The sequence below is a fragment of the Zophobas morio genome, unplaced genomic scaffold (genome assembly GCF_036711695.1).
Source record: "Zophobas morio isolate AGI-343-1 ecotype UQ-CSIRO unplaced genomic scaffold, CSIRO_AGI_Zmor_V1 ptg000014l, whole genome shotgun sequence".
NCBI lineage: Eukaryota > Metazoa > Arthropoda > Insecta > Coleoptera > Tenebrionidae > Zophobas > Zophobas morio.
The window spans coordinates 21955568-21972054 of record NW_026972119.1 but is presented as its reverse complement, the minus strand read 5'-3'; the positions used below and the strand labels follow the sequence as shown (position 1 = coordinate 21972054).

The window sequence follows — 16487 nt, the reverse complement described above, 5'->3', positions numbered from 1 at the left end:
ATGTCTAAGTTTCTTGTTGTGAAAAGATGGCTATGTATATTAAGAAAAAAAAAAGGCAAAATATAAGCCCCGCCCTATCTCAATTCTGATGATTTTTTTATTCGTCGTGAACCAAAGGGGCCGAGCTTTATTGCAAAGTACTTATTTCTCTACAAGAAATAAAAATTATGTTTTTGAGTATCGTGTTGTTCAAAAAATATTATGTATATTAAAAAAAAAACAAGCCAAAAACCGAAAAATCTACCATTTTACAAATCGTAATATTAAAATATCGAAAAATTGAAAAATGGAGAAACCGAAACATCAAAAAATCGGAAAATTGAAAAATTGAATAATCTAAAATTTAAAAATCGAAAAGTAGAAACATTGAAGAGTAGAAAGAAATACTATTGAAAAATCCCAAAAAGTGAAAGGTAAATTAAGAAACCGAAAAACTGAAAAGTCGAAAAATCGAAACCGAAAACTCGAAAATTTTAAAAATCGAAATATTGAAGAACTGAAAATCGAAAAATCGAGAAAGCGAGAAGTCGGAAAACAAAAAAAAGGTTCATCGAGAATTTGAGAAATTGAAAAATTTAAAAGTCCGAAAATTGAAGAATTGAAAAATAGAAAAATGGTAAAATTGGAGCATCGGACAATTGAGAATTCAAAAAATAAAAAAATGGAGAAATCGAAAGTCTGAAAAAATCAAGAAATTGAAGAATAAAAATATTAAAGAACTGAAAAATCCAAAAATCTAAAATTTTATAAATTGGAATATTAAAATAGAAAAATCTAGAAATTGAAAAATTTAAAAATCGAAGAAAAATGGAAATATCGAGAAATTGAAACATGGGTAATTTAATTAATAATCACTAATATTGAGAAATCGAAAAACTGAAAACTCGAAAAATCGAAATCGAAAATTCGAAAATTTAAGAGATCGAAGAACTGAAGAACTGAAAAATCGAAAAATCGAGAAACCGAGAAATCTAAATAAAAAAAAATGATTAATCGAAAAATTGAGAAATCGAAAAATCGAAAATTTAGAAACGCTAAAATTAAAAAATCTAAAATCCAAAGATTGAAAAACGGAAAAATTGAAACATCGAATAACTGAGAATTCGAAAAATAAAAAAAATCGAGAAATTAAAGAATTGAAAAATTGAAAAACGAAAAATTGAAGAACAAAAAATCTGAAATATTGAAAAATTGAGAAATCGAAATTTGAAGAAGCGAAAAATCGGAAAGCCGATCAAAAACTGAAAAATCAAAAATTTAAAAATCTAGAAAATTGAAAAATTAAAAAATCGAAACATCAAAAAATTGAAAAATTGAAAAATCAAATTTAACAGTTGAAAAGTTGAAAAATCTAAAAACCGAGAAATCGAAAAATCCATCGAAAAATTGAAAAATCGATATTTCCCTATAGAAATTTACCATTTTAAACATGTTTTAAGTTTCTTGTTGTGAAAAAATGACTATACATATTAAGAAAAAAAGTCAAAAATTAAGCCCCGCCCACCCGCCCTATCTCAATTGTGATGATTTTTTTTATTCGTCGTGAGTCAACAAGGCGGAGCTTAACTGCAAAATCATTATTTGTCTACGAAAAATGAAAAGCATGTTTTTGAGTATCGTATTATACAAAGAATACTATGCATATTGAGAAAAAATTAAAGCCAAAGAATAAGCTCCACCCATACCTGCCCTGATCTAAATAAGGTAGTAATGAAGTTTCCATTCGTTGCCAGACTTAGGGGTGGAGCATAATTGCAAAATCCATATTTCCCTACAAAAATTTACACCATTTTAAACGTGTTTTAAGTTTTTGAGAATAAAAAAAATCATCACAATTGAGATGGGGTGGGTGGGCGGGGTTTATAGTTTGCCTGTTTTTCTTAATATATATTGTATTCTTTGAACAACACGATACTCAAAAACATGATTTTAATTTCTTGTAAGAAATAAGTATTTTCCAGTTAAGCTCCGCCCTTGAGAGGGGGCGGGTGGGCGGGCTGACATTTTCTTTTTTGTTTTAATATGTGTGGACTTCTTTTCACAACATGAAACTTAAAATGGAAATCCATATTTCTTTGCAAAAATGTACCATTTTAACCATGTTCTAAGTTTAAGGTTGTGAAAAAATGGCTATATATATTAAGAAAAACAAGGCAAAATATAAGCCCCGCCCACCCGCCCTATCTCAATCCTGATGATTTTTTTTATTCGTCGTAAGCCGAGGGGCAGCGCTTAATTGTAAAATCCTTATTCTTCTACGAGAAATTACCGTGTGAAATCTGTTGTTAAGTAATAATAATACCATTTTAAACGTATTTTAAGTTTCTAAGAAAAAAAAATTCATCACAATTGAGATGGGGTGGGTGGGCGGGGTTTAAATTTTACCTTTTGTCTTAATATACATAGTACTCTTTGAACAACACGATTCTCAAAAACATGTTTTTAACTTGTTGTAAAGAAATAACTATTTTGCAGTTAAGCTCCGCCTCCTTGATTCACAGCGAATAAAAAAAATCATCACAATTGAGATAGGGCGGGTGGGCGGGCTTACATTTTGCGTTTTTGTTTTCATATGGGTAGACTTATTTTCACAACATGAAACTTAAAACATGTTTAAAATGGAACCTTTGTATAAGGAAATATCGATTTTGTAATTAGGCTCCGCCCCATAATTGCAAAATCCATATTTCCTTTCAAAAATGTATCATTTTAACCATGTTCTAAGTTTCCTGTTAAGAAAATAAAGGCAAAATATAAGCCCCGCCCACCCGCCCTATCTCAATTTTGATGATTTTTTTTATTCGTCGTAAGCCGAGAGGCGGAACTTCATTGTAAAATCCTTGTTTTTCTACGAGAAATTACCATGTGATATATGTTCTAAGTAATCGTGTTATACAAAGAAAACTAAATGTATTAATTAAACGAGAAGCCCCACCCAACCGTCTCGATCTCAATCGTGATGAATTTTTCATTCGTTGTCAGACCGAGGGGCGGAGCGTAATTGCGAGATCGATATGTCCCTATACAAATTTTTCATTTTAAACATGTTTCACCCGGACATTGTGAAATTTACACCTTATTGTGAGCTATTCCCCACTTTTTTTAAAGCACATACATATTTCGAAATCGCCGTGTATTATGGGTTTTTAAGTGGCATACACTGATATCGAATTAGGGAATTCTGAAAATCTGAAAAAAAAATGAAAAATAATAATTAAGAGTAATGTAATATTTTCAGGCAGACGCCCCCCTTAAGCTGAACTTGAGATCAGATAAAGCATTTTTTAGCCAAAACGTCGACGATTTCGTTAGAATGGAGGTCCCTTAGTGTCTAGTTTTCCGCTTTTTATACGCACAAAATTTGCATTTAATGTCTCCGGATCTTGTTTTAGACGAATTTTTTGGTGGATCTGTTAATGCTTCTTCTTAGTAGTTTCAGCACTCTTTTTACCAACTGATGTTATTTTGATATCATAGTTTTTGATTTTGATTATTTTTAAATATATTATAAAATTAATTTAGGTCGCAGTGCAGCCGGATTGCAAAGCTGAAAATGTTGAGGTAAATAATATAATGTTGTGTTAAAAAAAAATCTGCGAAATTTACAAGCTACTTATCGAGCGGACTTTTGTTGTATTCAGACTTCACTTTATTATTAGTCTGTCATACTTTCAAAATTCGAAGGAAACGCTAATAAAGTTTCTAGGCGAAATATTCGCGTTTGAAAACGCAAACATCTCTAAAATATTGGGCTAAGCTATTCCGTATCATTATTGTTTATTGTAATCAGTGCCACAATTTTTTTTTCCGAGACAATATATACTTAGAGTCTCAAAATAAACTAATACGAGGTATTTTGAGGACAATTTTTGGTTAGCTTTTAAGTAAAGTATAGTTTCGACATTGCTGTGTTCGATGTTATCTGTTATGTTTATAACGTGTGTAAGTAGCATTGCGTTTGTTTTATCACCGCTTTAAATTTAATTGCCCCAGTATAATGGTACGCTGTATTATCTTGAATACGTGTTGTCATTGTCCAAGTTAAATGCAAACGAATATACAGAAGGTCCTAAGGTCTATTAGATATTCATTTAACTAACATTTATTCCCTATAGAAAGTCGGCGATGTTTTAAGTAATTGTATTAAGAAAATCGCTCTTTCTTGATCTTTTTGAAGTAGAGTTGGCAATGAAAATTTAATAAGTGCGTTGATAATCGGTACAGGACAATTAAAATTCCCTCAGTTTCTCTTGTTAGATTATGTTGTCTTAAATGTAAGGTTAGGATAAGGGTCAAGAATACAATAATTGTTGATAAAATGGTGTTTTTGAACTGATCAGTTATCCGCGCTAGTAATGTTGGTTGCATAACCACCGCTATAAATTAGATTTTTTTTTATCTATTAATAGTTCCAAATTTCAAATTCTATCTTCTCAAATTTCCGAGGTGTTAGAGTGAAACTGGTAACCAAGGATGTCACTGTTAAAAAATTTAAAAGTCAAAAATGTTCCATTTAATCCGCTTTTTTTACTTCCCAAGCGTAAGCGATAATATCGTAGCTTTAAAATTCGGAAAATTGAAAAATTCCCAATACTGAAATATTGAAAAATTGAAAAATCGACAAATCCTAAAATCGAAAAGTCGAAAACATTTTAAAATCGAAAACCCGAGATGTCAAGAAATCGAATCAAAAAATCGTAAAATAGAAAAATGTAAAATTAAAAAATCCAAAAATTGAAAAATCTATAAACTGAAAAATAAAAAATTTTAAAACTCGACAAATTAAAAAATAGAAATACCGAAGAACTTAAATATTTTTAAATATTTACTGTCGAACTTAAAATACCGAAAAATTGAAAAACCAAAAAGTCACAAAATCGAAATATGTATTTAAATTTAAAAAATTGTAAAATCGGAAAATCGGAGAATCAAAAAACTAAAAAATCGAAAAATTGAAAAATCGGAACCTCAAGAAATTGGAAAATCAAGAAATCGAAAACTTGAAAAATCGAAAAACCCAAAAATTGACAACTGAAGCATCGAGAAAGCAAACATCAAAAGATCGAGAAATCTAAAGGTCGAAAAATTGAGAAATCGAAATAGCCCAAGATCGAAAAATCAAAAAGTTAAAAATTGAAAAGTCGATAATTTTAAAAATCGGAAAATTGAAAAACCGAAAAATCTAAAAGCGAGAAGTCGAAAAATCGAATGATCCAGAAATCGAAACTGAAAAATCTAAAATTTGAAGATTCGGAAAATTGAAAAATAGAGACATTGGAGAACTGAAAAATCGGTAAATCGAAATATCTAAAATCTTAAAAACTGGAAAATTAAGATATCGAAACATCAAAAGACGGAAAATCTGAAAAATCTAAAATTTAAAAAATCGAAAATTCGAAATTCGGGAAATTGAACAACTAACAAACTGAAAAATCGAGGAATTAAAAAATACCAAAACTGAAACGCCAAAATCAAAAATTTTAAAAATGGGAAAATCGAAAAACGAGAAGTGGGAAAATGATCAATAAATCGGAACATCAAGAAACAGAAAAATCTAAAAATTAAAAATTTGAAGAATAGAACTGAAAAATCGAAAAATCTAAAATTTTATAAATTGGAATATTAAAATATCGAAAAATTGAAAAATGGAGAAATCGAAACATCAAAAAATCGGAAAATTGAAAAACTGAATAATCTAAAATTTAAACATCGAAAAATTGAAAAATTCAAGAAAAATTAAAAAATCGAAAAATTGGGAAAACGGAACATCAAGGAATCGAAAAATTGAATATTCTAAAATTTAAAAATCGAAAAGTAGAAAAATTGAAGAATAGAAAGAAATACTATTGAAAAATCCAAAAAGTGAAAGGTATAAATCGGAAAACTGAGAAATCGAAAAATCGAAACCAAAAACTCGAAAATTTAAAAAATCGAAATACTGAAGAACTGAAAATCGAAAAATCGAGAAACCGAGACTCGAAAAACAAAAAAAAAAGATTAATTGAGAAGTTGAGAAATCGGAAAATCGAAAATTTAGAAACGTCAAAATTGAAAAATCGTAAAATTGGAACATCGGACAATTGAGAATTCGAAAAATAAAAAAATGGAGAAATCGAAAATCTAAAAATCGAAAAACTGAACAACAGAAATTGAAAAGCCGATCAATAAACTGACAAATCAAAAATTTGAAAAATCGGAAAATCAAAAAATCTAAAATTCTAAAAATTGAAAAATGAAAATATCGAAACATCAAAAAATTGAAAAATTAAAAAATCAAATTTAAAAATTGAAATGTCGAAAAATCTAAAAACCGAGAAATCGAAAAATTGAAAAATCCGGAAATTGAAAATTCGGAATGACGAAATGACGATAAATCGATAGATTTATGTTAATTATTATGTTAAAACTGAAAATTGAAAAATCAAAAATTTAAAAAATGGGAAAATCGAAACACGAAAAATCTAAAACGAGAAGTGGAAAAATCGAATGATCAATAAATCGGATCAAGAAACAGAAAAATCTAAAATTTAAAAATTCGAAGAATTGAAGAATAGAACTGAAAAATCGAAAATTTAAAAAATCGAAATATTGAAGAACTGAAAATCGAAAAATCGAGAAACCGAGAAGTCGAAAAACAAAAAAAAAAGATTATCCGAGAATTTGAGAAATCGGAAAATCGAAAATTTAGAAACGCCAAAATTGAAAAATTTAAAAGTCCGAAGATTGAAGAGTCGAAAAATTTAAAAATCGAGAAATTGAAGAATAGAAATATTAAAGAACTGAAAAATCCAAAAATTGAATAATCTAAAATTTAAAAATCGAAAAGTGGAAAAATTGAATAGAAAGAAATATTGGAAAATTCCAAAACTGAAATATCGAAATATTGAAGAATCGAGAAATTGAAAAATCCCAAAACTGAAACATGGGTAAATTGAGAAATCGAAAAACTTAAAAACAACTGAAGAACTGAAAAATCGAGAAACCGAGAAATTAAAGACAAAAAAACGATTAATCGAAGAATTGAGAAATCGAAAAATTGAAACATTGGATAACTGAGAATTCGAAAAATAAAAAAAAAAATCGAGAAATCGAAATTTTGAAAAGAAATTAAAGAATTGAAAAACTGAAAAATCTCAGAACTAAAATCTCGAAAAATTGAGTCATCGAAAATTGAAAATTAAGAAACTGAGAAATTAAGAAATCGAAAATTGAAAAAGCGAAAAATCTAAAAGCCGATCAAGAAGCTGAAAAATCAAAAATTTAAAAATTCGGAAAATTGAAAGATAGAAATATTGAAGACCTGAAAAATCGGGAAATCGAAAAATCTGAAATTTTAAAACTTGAAAAATGAAAATATCGAAGAAAAAAAAATCGAAAAATTGAAAAATCAAATTTAAAAATTGAAATGACGAAAAATCTAAAAACCGAGAAATCGAAAAATCTAAAATTTACAAATCGAAAAATTGAAAAAATCGGTACATTCAAAAACGGAAAAATCTTGAACCGAGGAGAAATCGGAAATTCGAATGATTGATAAATCGGAACATAAAGAAACTGAAAAATCTAAATTTAAAAATTCGAATAATTGAAGAATAGAATTGAAAAATCGAAAAATCTAAAATTTTATAAATGGTAACATTAAAATATCGAAAAATTGAAAAGTGGAGAAATCGAAACATCAAAAAATTGGAAAATTGAAAAACTGAATCATCTAAAATTTAAAAATCGAAAAATTGAAAAATCCAAGAAAAATTGAAGAATCAAAAAACTGAAAAATCGGGAAAATGGAACATCAAAGAATCGAAAAATTGAGTATTTTAAAATTTAAAAATCGAAAAGTAGAAAAATTGAAAAACAGAAAGAAATACCATTGAAAGATCCCAAAAAGTTGAAGGTAAATTGAGAAATCGAAAAACTGAAAAATCGAAACCGAAAACTCGAAAATTTAAAAAATCGAAATACTGAAGAACTGAAAATCGAAAAATCGAGAAACCCAGAAGTCGAAAAGCAAAAAAAAAATTAATCGAGAATTTGAGAAATCGGAAAATCGAAAATTTAGAAACGCCAAAATTTGAAAGTCCGGAGATTGAAGAATCGAAAAATTGAAAAATCGTAAAATTGGAACATCGGACAATTAAGAATTCGAAAAATTAAAAAATGGAGAAATCGAAAATCTAAAAAATCGAAAAATTGAACAACAGAAATATTAAACAACTGAAAAATCCAAAAATCTAAAATTTTATAGATTGCAATATTAAAACATTGAAAAGTCTAGGGATCAAAACATCGAAGAATCGAAAAACTGAAAACTCGAAAAATCGAATTCGAAAACTCGAAAATTTAAGAGATCGAAACATTGAAGAATTGAAGAAATGAAAAACCGAAAAATTGAGAAACCGAGAAACATAAATACAAAAAAAAGATGAATCGAAAAATTGAAAAATCGGGAAATTGAAAATTCGAAATGACGAAATCACGATAAATCGATAGATCGAAAAATTTTAAAACTGAAAATTGAAAAATCAAGAATTTTAAAAATGGGAAAATCGAAACACGGAAGATCTAAAACGAGAAGTGGGAAAATCGAATGATCAATAAATCGGATCAAGAAACAGAAAAACCTAAAATTTAAAAATTCCAAGAATTGAAGAATAGAACTGAAAAATCGAAAAATCGAAAATTTTATAAATTGTAATATTAAAATATCGAAAAATTGAAAAATGGAGAAATCGAAACAGCAAAAAATCGGAAAATTGAAAAACTGAATCATCTAAAATTTAAATATCGAAAAATTGAAAAATCCAAGAAAAATTGAAGAATCAAAAAATTGAAAAATCGGGAAAACGAAACATCAAAGAATCGAAAAATTGGATATTATAAAATTTAAAAATTGAAGAATAGAACGAAATACTATTGAAAAATCCAAAAAGTGAAAGATAAATTGAGGAATCGAAAAACTAAAAAATCGAAACCGAAAACTCGAAAATTTAAGAAATCGAAACATTAAAGAACTGAAAAATTGAAAAATCGAGACAGCGAGAAGTCGAAAAACAAAAGAAAAAGATTATTCCAGAAATTGAGAAATCGAAAAATCGAAAATTTAGAAACCCTAAAATTGAAAAATTTTAAAGTCCGAAGATTGAAGAATCGAAAAATCGTAAAATTGGAACATTGGACAATTGAGAATTCGAAAAATAAAAAAATGGAAAAAATCGAAAATCTAAAAACTCGAGATTTTGAAGAACAGAGATATTAAACAACAGAAAAATCCAAAAATCTAAACTTTTATAAATTGAAATATTAAAACATCGAAAAAAATAAAAGGAATTATTGAAAAATCCCAAAACTGAAATATTGAAAAATTGACAAATAGAAGAAAAATTGAAGAATCGAGAAAATGAAATATCCCAAAACTGTACCATGGGTAAATTGAGAAATCGAAAAACTGAGAACTCGAAAAATCGAAATCGAAAACTCGAAAATTTAGAAACGCTAAAATTAAATTTAAAATCCAAAGATAGGAGAATCGAAAAATTGAAACATCGGATAACTGAAAATTCGAAAAATAAAAAAAATCGAGAACTCGAAATTTTGAAAAATCGAGGAATTAAAGAATTGAAAAATTGAAAAATCTCAGAATTGAAATTCGAAAAATTGAGTCATCGAAAATTGAAAATCAAGAAACTGAAAAATTGAAGAATAAAAAACTGAAATATTGAAAGACTGAAAAATCTAAAATTTAAAAATTCGGAAAGTTGAAAAATAGAAATATTGAAGACCTGAAAAATCGGAAAATCGAAAAGTCTAAAATTCTAAAACTTGAAAAATTAAAATATCGAAACATGAAAAAATCGAAAAATTGAAAAATCTTAAATTTAAAAATTGAAAAGTCGAAAAATCGAAAAATTGAGAAATCGAAAAATCGAAAATTTACAAAATCGAAAAATTGAAAAATCGGGAAATTGAAGTATCAACAAACGAAAAAATCGAAAAATTGGAAAATTCCTAAACTGAAATGACGAAAAATTGGTAGATCGAAAAATTGAAAATTCAAAACTTCGAAATCACGATAAACCGATACATATATTGAAAAATTTTAAAACTGCAAATTGAAAAATCAAAAATTTTAAAAATATTTTCATTTTTATAATTCTCAATTTTCCTATTCTGCAGTTTTCAATTATTGGAAATTTTAATTTTTCGATTTTTTTTTGATGTTTCGATTGCTCATCATTCGATTTTTCCACTTTTCGAATTTAGATTTTTCGATTTTCCAGATTCTTGAAGTGCCGATTTTTCGATTCCCCAATTTTCTGCCATTTCAGTTTTTCGATTTTTCAATTTTCCGATTGTCCAATTTTTCGATATTTTAATTTTTCAATTACATATTTAGTAAGTAAGTAAGTAAGTAAGTTTTATTTGTCTACAATGATCAAATACATTAGAACACGAGACACGTCAAAAGATGAAATTTACATTGTAAATGACATAACAATATAACATAACAAAATAAACAAACTACAATTAAACAAGAAATTCAGATAGATTATACGGTTCAGTTTCACAAATATATTTGAACACCTCTCTTTTAAATATTTTCACCGAGGCAATTTCTTTAATTGCTGACGGTAAGTGATTATAACACCTCATAGCTGAATAATGCACACCCTTCTCAAACAGCGTGAGTCTATGTTCCGGTAAGCAGAAGTTACTTTTATTTCTGGTCTCGTAAGTATGGCGAAAAGAGCAAGACTGAAATTCTTTAGGATTGTTTTTTACATAAATCAGTAAATTATATATAAATATTCCACATACTGTCAGTAACTTATTATCCCTGAATATAGTTCTACATGATTCGCTCATCCTCATATGGAAGATGTTACGTATTATTCTTTTTTGCATTACGAAAACACTTTGTAAGAATGGACTATTTCCCCAAATTATTATGCCATAATTCAGCAGAGAATAAACATAACCATAATAGGCACTTAGTGTTGTTTGTACCGATACATTTTTGCTTAGTATTTTGATGGCATAAGCCGCTCTTGATAATCTCGAAACTAATTGGTCAATGTGCCCCTTAAAGTTTAGCTGAGTGTCGAAGTGGATTCCAAGAAACTTACATGATTCTGTAAAGTTAATAGAAACCTGATTAAAATTTATATTTGGAGGAAATATAAAATTATTGTTTTTAGTTTTAAATCCAATACACTCACTTTTTTGTAAATTTAGGATTAATTGATTGCACTGAAGCCAGTTATTTATATTTTGAAGAATTGAAGTCACTACAGGTTGTGTTTCCGTTGTTTTAGTGAGTGCGATCGTGTGCGGAGTATCATCCGCATAGCCTGTTACTGAGACTTTGGAACTATAATTTTCCATGGCCCTTTCCAGATCATTGATGTAAATAATAAAAAGGAGAGGGCCCAGGATGCTACCCTGTGGAATTCCCATAGTAATATATGTAGAGCTAGATTCAAAATTTTGTTCATCTGTTCTGATTATCACTTTTTGTTCCGTTTTGGTTAAGTAGGATTTTATTAAATCAAGTGCTATACCCCGTACACCATAACGATTTAGTTTGTCAAATAATATGGAATGATTTACACTGTCAAACGCTTTTGATAAGTCTATTAGGACTGCACAAGCAGATAATTTGTTCTCCAGTAATTTAATGATATGTTGATAAAATTTTACCAATGCTGTAGAAGTACTTTTTGTAGGCAAGTATCCATGTTGAAAGTTTTTGAACAGATTACATTTTATAAAGAATTCAAATAAACGTCTATAAATAACTTTTTCGAAAATTTTGGCAAATGCGGGTAATATACTTATTGGTCTGTAATTCTGTAAGCATTCTTGATCTCCGCCTTTATAAATTGGAATTACTAGGGCCTTCTTTAACTGATCGGGGAAGATTCCTTCATGTAATGAAGAGTTTATTACGTGAGTTAATACAGGGCTTAAGCAGTCAATTACCTTTAAGATTATTTTCAACGGTATTTCATCAATTCCTTTACTATTTTTATTTTTTAAGGCTAATACAATGGCGTATATCTCTTCTTCAGTTGTTGGATTTAAAAACATAGAATCAGAGTTTACAGGAATTAAATTGGAAACATTACATTTACCCTGGCACTGATGTTTTGTATTACATACTAGATTAGCAGCCGCATGCATAAAATAGTCGTTGAAATCGTTCACTAAATTATTGTTGTTTAGGTATTTTCTTGGAAACACATTTTTGTTGATGTTCTGTGATTTAGGATTTGTAACTAGCTCATTTACAATTTTCCATGTTTCCTTGCTTGTGTTTGCAGCATTTTTTAATCTATTAGTGTAATACACATTTTTACTGCTACGCAATAATTGATCATAAACTTTTTTATATTTAATGTATTCCATTTTGTGTTTTGAGTTAACTGTGGATAGTAAGCTCAATATTTGTAGCTTGTCACGTAAGAAATTTAATTGAGGTGTTATCCATGGTATCTTTTTTTTAAGGTAAGTTTTTTTTGTTATTATGGGAAAGTGTTTTTCATATAGTTCTTTAAATAATTTGAAGAAGACAGTCCATTTCTCGTCCGCGCCCAACGTATTGTATAAGATGTTCCAACAGACGTGTTGAAGCTCAGATCGAAATTTTGTAATGTTTGTTTCAGAATGCAATCTGAAAGAAATAGTTTCTTTAGTTACTGACTGTATATGAGGAAACGTAAATATTATTAATTGCCCAAAGTGATCTGATAGTCCAGATTTTAGAATCTCAGTCTTGTAATCAATATTTATCGTTGTGATAATATTATCTACGCATGATTTGCTTGAAGGTGTAACCCTCGTGTACTCGTTTATTGTAGGATGTGCATTATAACATGTTAATAAGTTGACTAACTCAGTTTTGGCTTTGCTATTTGACTTAAAGTCAATGTTAAAATCACCTGATATAACATATAATTTTTTACCTTTGTCTAAAATTTCCAAAAGGGTGTGTCCATGCTATCTATAAATAAATTAATATCACCATCTGGAGGCCTGTAAATACTAACAAGAACTATAGCATCTGTTCCGGTTTTAAATTCAACGCCGCAGCATTCAAAGTTATTTGAAATTGTTAAAAGATCTATTTCTGTACAATAAGAACTTATTGTATGTCGTGAATATATGGCACAACCACCGTGTTGTCCCTTGTCTCTACAAAAGAAAGATACTAGTTCATAACCGTATATTTTTCGAGTTTTTAACTGATGTTGATCCTGCCAGTGTTCAGTTACACACAGAAAATCACATACCTCCTTATTTAGTAAATGTTCTAGTTGCGGTACACAGTTACCTATAGATTGAACATTTTGGTGAATGATCCTAAGGCTGTTCAGATGGAATTTGGACTTTTCAGTTTTATGTTTATTTTCGTTTACTTTTTCTCTAAAAAATGTTCTCCTTTTTTAAAATTGAAACGAGAGTATCGGATTCCTTGAGGCCAGAACTTTTTGCTATAGACCGCTTCAAGATGCTTAGGTTGGACACCAATGAGAAAACATTTGTTGTCCTGTTTTTTGTGATATGGAATAATTTCTTTTACATGTACGTCTGTCTTGTCTTCATTTATTTTCTTTGAAACATAGTCTGAAACAATGTCTGTTGTTACATGTTCCTTCGCTCCCGAAGTAAATAGCCATATTTTTCTTTCTTTTCTACTTGTACCGATGAAAGAATTCTCATCACTCGTTTCTTCTCCAACTTCATATTGATACTTTCTCGGCTTCTTCTTTTTGTGGTGTATTTTCTGGAAAGATTCCCCTTCCTCTATTTGGTCAGGTTTGTAAGACGGGTCACTAACTTTGTTATTTATGATGGGAGCGCTTACACCTTTCGATTGTATTTTTTTGTTATTCTTTGTTGAAGCTGTTGAGTAAGATGGTTTTTGGACAACATCTTTTTCCGCTAGATTAATAACATCGTTCATAATTTGGCGTTGTCGGTCTCTCATTTTTTCCAGATTAGAATTAATTCGGTGGATCGCCGGTTGTTTTTTTGGCACCACCGAGATCGATGGATCTTCTTTATTTACTTTTTCATTAAGCTGATACGACGAGTACTGATCAGTTTTTACGGCATTCATTTCAGTTAATGAGACCTTAATATTCTGCATCTCTAGTGCCAATTGTTCTAACTTCTCTCTCCATTCTTTACTGAAATTACCAAAGGCTGAAATAAATGTAGACTGACATGCCGCCACCACATGAGCCTGAAACGAGGCATTTTTTTCGTCATTTGTGAACTTCCCATCCTGATATGCATCAACCTCATCCTGTAAGTACAGTACTCTCTTCCGTAGTATTTTATTCTGTTCTCTTAGTTCCCGATTTTCCATTTTGAGTAGCGTTGCCTCATTTTTTGTTATGACTTCTTCCACATCTTTGGTTTGTTCGGGTTCCGGTTCTTCTTCAGAATCATACACAGCCTCCGATAAGAGTTTTTGATTTTCACAACACTTCTTTTTAAGTGCACAACTGTTGTGAACATATTGCTTACAGTTTACACAATTCATTCGCTTTTTTACAGCCGGTCTTGTACATATAGCGCATATCTGTTTATCACGTGCCGTACTCATCATCGAACCGTATGATATTTAAATTTTACAACTTTCGAACTTTTGAAGTTTTGATTGTTGAGTATTGATTTTTCAGTTTTTCGTTTTTTTAAACTTCACAGTTTTCGTATTCAAAAACCGAAAAATCTAGAACCGAAAAGTCGGAAAATCGAGCGATTGATAAATCGGAACATAAAGAAACTGAAAAATCTAGAAACTGAAAAATTCGAAAAATTGAAAAGCAGAAATGTTGAAGAACTGAAAATTTGAGATATCTAAATTTTAAAAATCGAAAAATTGAAAAATCCACAGCTGAAATAACGAAAAATTGAAAAATCGAAGAATAAAAAAATTGAAAAATAGAAAAGTCGATTAATTCAAGAATAGAAAGAAATGTTGAAAAATCCCAAAATTGAAATATTGAAAAATCGAGAAACTGAAAAATCCCAAAACTAAAACATCGATAAATTGAGAAATCGAAAAACTGAAAACTCGAAAAATCGAAAATTTAAAAAATCAAAACATTGAAGAATTGAAGAACTGAAAAATCGAAGAAAACCAAAAAAAGATTAATTTAGAAATTGAGAAATCGAAAGTTGAAAAAACGAAAAATCGAAAAACCGATTTTGATTTTTTTTCCAAAAATCTCAATGTCTACGATAAAATTAAACACGGATTCATAAGCCACAATTTGAGGACTGTGTTACTTCTTAACATTTAAAATATTATTTTTTTAATTAATGTAGTAAGACCATTTAGTTTTTATTATAATACTTCTCTAGATCTCCCTGTGAAGGCAAATTACCCTGAAAACACCAACCCCTAAAATTCGAGCGTAGCCAGCACGTTCTGGACACCAACAAATATATTTTTTGAATTACACCTGCTCGCAGCGCTCGCATTTTAAACTCATTTTACGCATAGATTTTTTTATATAAGATAATCATCATCTGACCTGACCCACTATGAGCTGACAAGCATCAGGCTACCAAGTCTTTAAACCAATTTTTCAAATGAAAAGAAAAAGATGATGTCATTTTAGAAAAACCCAAGGGCGTAATCATGCTAGTAGTAGCAACTTAATCAACTTCTCTAAATTTCAAACATGGCTTTTCAACTAACCGAGATATTCAAGTGGAACAAGTGAACTGGGACACCCCGTATATGCCATATACTCCTACATATATTACAAAAAAACTACATTGTTTTTAAAAGAAATAAGCGATAAGCTCAAGGTACGCATACACATTTCAAATAATTGCTTCGATCGTTTCACAAATTATCTACAAAGTAAAAACACACTATACACAGCCTATAGTCGTCAAAAGCTGAACAGAGCCGTTTTTGCCTCACTCTATTTCTGTATACAACCCAAAAATTCAACATATCTGTCACAAATAAATGAGGGTTTTTATCAGAAGAGAAAATTGCTTGATGAATTTTGAAGGAAATGTTCCCGTTTCAGGAAACTTGTTGACCTCGCGGCGTAAGTGTCACTCACACAAACAACCAATTATGATACCAAAACAACATGTGCATTGTTTGGCTACCATGTCGTGGTCAATAAAGTCGTCAATCGACAAATTATAAATGCATTATTGAACGCAAACTTGCAACAATGACACTACGTTTAGCATTAAATTTGACTAAGAAAACGAACATCCTATTCGATTGTAGTTCGTAACAATTAAACAACTGTTATCAGCAACACGTGTACTTAGCAACTCCAGACACCGCGGTCAAAATTTTCAAAACATTAGATAAGAATTATCTTCGTAGTTGATTATCAAACAATAACCCAGACACAATTTCACTCATTTCCTGATCGAAATGGATCCAAGGTGTGTTTAGCTTTCTAGTACGACGACCCCAAAATCCTGTCTAATCCCTCTTCATT

The 16487-nt window shown here is 29.4% G+C and overlaps 1 protein-coding gene across 2 annotated transcripts in view; it reads left to right on the top strand.

Moving 5' to 3' along the window:
- LOC135128640 (protein SERAC1-like) overlaps positions 1–16487 on the top strand; it is a 54085-nt gene that overhangs the window by 18965 nt on the left and 18633 nt on the right. The window contains exon 1 of one of the 2 annotated variants that reach the window (XM_064055602.1): positions 16307–16431. The exons of the other annotated variant lie outside the window; for it this stretch is intronic. Within the exon in view, the coding sequence (XP_063911672.1) occupies positions 16421–16431 (11 nt within the window). The 5' untranslated portion in view covers positions 16307–16420. Of the gene's footprint in view, positions 1–16306; positions 16432–16487 lie in introns of those variants that run through there. 2 annotated transcript variants of the gene reach the window in all.